Below are 3,247 nucleotides of genomic sequence, written 5' to 3'. Positions count from 1 at the left end.
CTCAATGGACTACCACCACCACCACCACCACCACCACAACCACCACCACAACCACCAACACTTTCTCCATTACTCCAGCTACCGGGACAGTCTTTCCACTGACCCTCCGTCACAGTGTAAGGATATTCACTAGCTTATCCAAAGTCGCCGATGCTCTCTTTTCTTTCTCTTTAACGATATGGAATTTTTCTTAGTGAGATACGATTTTTTAAATATCGCTCGCGACGATGTGTTTTTCTTTTTTTCGAAAATAAAAAAAAAAAAAGAAGACAAAATGAACGAAATGCAAAGGAAAGAAAAGGAAAACACACATATCAACGTATTTTAGATTTTCGCTTTATAACGATTAGAACAAAATTTAAATTATATTTTGAATAATTTTTTGAGCAAAGATATATATATATTTTTTTTTTTTTTTTTCATAGCAAAAGGCGGTCCTTGCTTATCCTGCCTTTTCCCAGCTTCTCTTTCTCTCTCTTTTTCTCTCTCTCTCTTTCTTGCTTATATTCCTTCCCACCTTTCTCTTGTTATTTGCATCTATTTTATATACTAGTTCGTTCAATTTTTTTTACAATACTGCTTCTTAAATAAAATATCCTATCTAACAATTTGAGATGAAAATTAAAATTTTTATTATTTTCTTTAAAAAGAATAGATTAGATATTGTAAAACTAGACTTTGTAAATTTAAAAATTTTAAATCCTTGAAAAGGATTGTAAGATCTTTTAATTCAAAAGTTAAAAGACACGACAAAATTTAAAATATCTCAATATGTATTTAAAAATAAAAAAAAAGCGCTAGATAGGATGTTTTAAAATTAATAATAGTAGAATATATATATATGGATCAATATGTTTAAATATTAATTGCTTCGCAGCTATTTTTTTCATGTGCACGTATATTCAATGATTTTTCGTCAATTGACGAAGAAAAATTAGATTGATCGATCAATCGTTCGATCTGTATTACATATTATTCTTCATCTATTTAATAATCAATAGTTGTAACTATATTTTTCGTTCCATTACAGTATCAATTCTTCAATAAACAATTCGATGGTTAAATCTTTCGTCGACGATCAAGTTTCGTAGGATATTTACATTAAAATTAACAACGTAAGGAACAATTGGTTACCGTCCGTGCTACGAAAGGAGACATAGAGGAACGAAAAAAAATAATTTTATAACCATCTCCTGTTAACGATAAAATGGTAATTTGTTTCGTTTATTATTGCTACACTGCTACATATCTAATCGTAGATAACGTATGCAGTGCCGTTCCTAAATCTATAAATATATAAAGATATAAAAATAATATCGCCGTCCTTAATTCCATTATTATTTATTATGTGAATTTGATATGCAATGTTTACTTTTATATTTATATATGAATAATTATAAACAATTATCGTGCAAAAGAAATATTTTTTTTAATTTTTATTTACATTAAATGAAATAAATATATCATAAATATAAATATAAAACTAGTACGTGAAAAAAAACTATTAGTATTCTGTTTAATGAAAGTAAAAGAAATTGATTTCGCCACAAATTTACATTACTTACTTTTCTTTAATGCAAATTTGTCAATTATTTAACAACAAATCTAAATTTCTACCAATATTTTTTTATATAAAATATATAATTATTAGTCAAAATTTTATATAAAATAAATAATCTAGTTGGTTTTGGCTATCCAGAGATATCTAGAGCATCCAATCAGGAATGGCACTGAACATATATATACAAATAACTTTTGTCTTTAAGATATATTCCACTACACTTATTTACATATATAATAAATTGGACCTGAGAACGTCGGTGAAGATCACTTCTATAAATGAGCACGGACTTTGATTTCTTGTAAAGAAATCAAACGACTTCAGACCTTTTAAAGTGGCCTAACCTCATAAAAATTACATTAGTTATATTATCTGTGTCATTATTCAAGATTCCAATAAAATATGGACGTGTATAAAAATACATGCACACGTGTACCATCTGTAATTGCACGTGTAATCTATGGAACAATTTGCAACGAATTCATGAATTGAATAATAAATGAAAGTAACGCAATATATAATAGGAAAATGGGAATATATGTACGTATTTTGTATCGAAAAGAGAAAAAGAGAAACGACTTCTCATATTTATTCTCGCATTAAGTTTTATTATTTTAACTCAACGTCGACTACACGTGCATGTATACAGTCAGTCACGAAAGTTTTCAACGTGAGTTCAATTAACAAATTTGTTTGTTTTATCGAAATAATAATTCTATTTTGTATGAAATATATAACATAATTTTTTTATTAAGAAGATTAAATCAATTTTTAAAGTATTGTATCTTTTATTTTTTTATCTATTTTTACAAAATAGAAAATTTTAAATTATTATTATATTATTAAAATGTTTAAATTTTGTGCATTATCATCCAGATACTCTCAGATAAAATTATATTCGAAAAAATGAAAGAATAATAGCAATAATATATAGTTTAAGAGTTGATTTCAGAAAGGAATATTCAAAGAAATTTTTCATCAAAAAAGAAATTAGATATAATATTATAATAAATACATTTTAATTAAAATCGGGAATTTCGAATTAAATGAATTTTCTTACAAGATAATGTATAAAGAATAAAGATTTCGTGACTAACTGTATATATTTACATGTATATGATAAAATGAGGTTACATATATATATATCATATCATACGAATAATTTGTAAATATATATATATATCTAACTTTTATGAACAATTAATGAAATTAAAACGCTTTTTTCTTTTTCCATCTCTTTCTATTATTTTTTCTAAATTTCTATTCATGCATTTTTGCAATAAAATATGTATTGATATGTATGTATAATTCCAAGTCAATTGTAATATAAATAATTATCTCAGATTTTTTATTCTTTTCTCTAAATGTCTAAATCTAGAAAAAGAAAGAGAAAGAAAGGGAAATGATAATTTCGAGAGAACACAATATGATCAAAATTATTTATTTTTCTGATTGAAGATCAATCAATCGAAAGAAATGACAATGAGTGATTTTAAAAGAAAATAAATTTAATGTCAATTGCATATACATATATTATGTCCACTTATGATAAAAGAATATATACATATAAGAAATATTTGAAAGGTAAGACGTGTTATATAGAATTAGAAATATTTATGTATAAGTTGTGTGTTGATAGAGAGAATGGAATACCGAAATGGAATATGAATATCAAAATTACTTTGC

General features: G+C 25.2%; 2 protein-coding genes across 4 annotated transcripts in view; one reads left to right on the top strand and one right to left on the bottom strand.

Annotated features, from left to right (window-relative positions):
- The window catches only part of LOC102681421 (DDB1- and CUL4-associated factor 11), a 22,867-nt gene that overhangs the window by 13,162 nt on the left and 6,458 nt on the right, over nt 1-3,247 (bottom strand). The window lies entirely within an intron of this gene.
- LOC102681732 (SCY1-like protein 2) overlaps nt 1-3,247 on the top strand; it is a 12,759-nt gene that overhangs the window by 8,208 nt on the left and 1,304 nt on the right. Inside the window, exons 18-19 of one of the 3 annotated variants that reach the window (XM_006615491.2) lie at nt 1-116; nt 1,031-1,214. The exon at nt 1-116 is cut by the window's left edge and continues 2 nt beyond it. In XM_006615491.2, coding sequence (XP_006615554.1) covers nt 1-102 — 102 coding nt within the window. In that variant the 3' untranslated portion in view covers nt 103-116; nt 1,031-1,214. Of the gene's footprint in view, nt 117-1,030; nt 1,215-3,247 lie in introns of those variants that run through there. The other 2 variants (XR_004150477.1, XM_031510355.1) reach the window with 2 other exon arrangements.

This window comes from Apis dorsata, unplaced genomic scaffold (assembly GCF_000469605.1).
Source record: "Apis dorsata unplaced genomic scaffold, Apis dorsata 1.3 scaffold_223, whole genome shotgun sequence".
Taxonomy (NCBI): Eukaryota; Metazoa; Arthropoda; class Insecta; order Hymenoptera; family Apidae; genus Apis; species Apis dorsata.
Note: the sequence above shows the minus strand (reverse complement) of the source record. Positions and strands in the feature narration are given on the sequence as shown.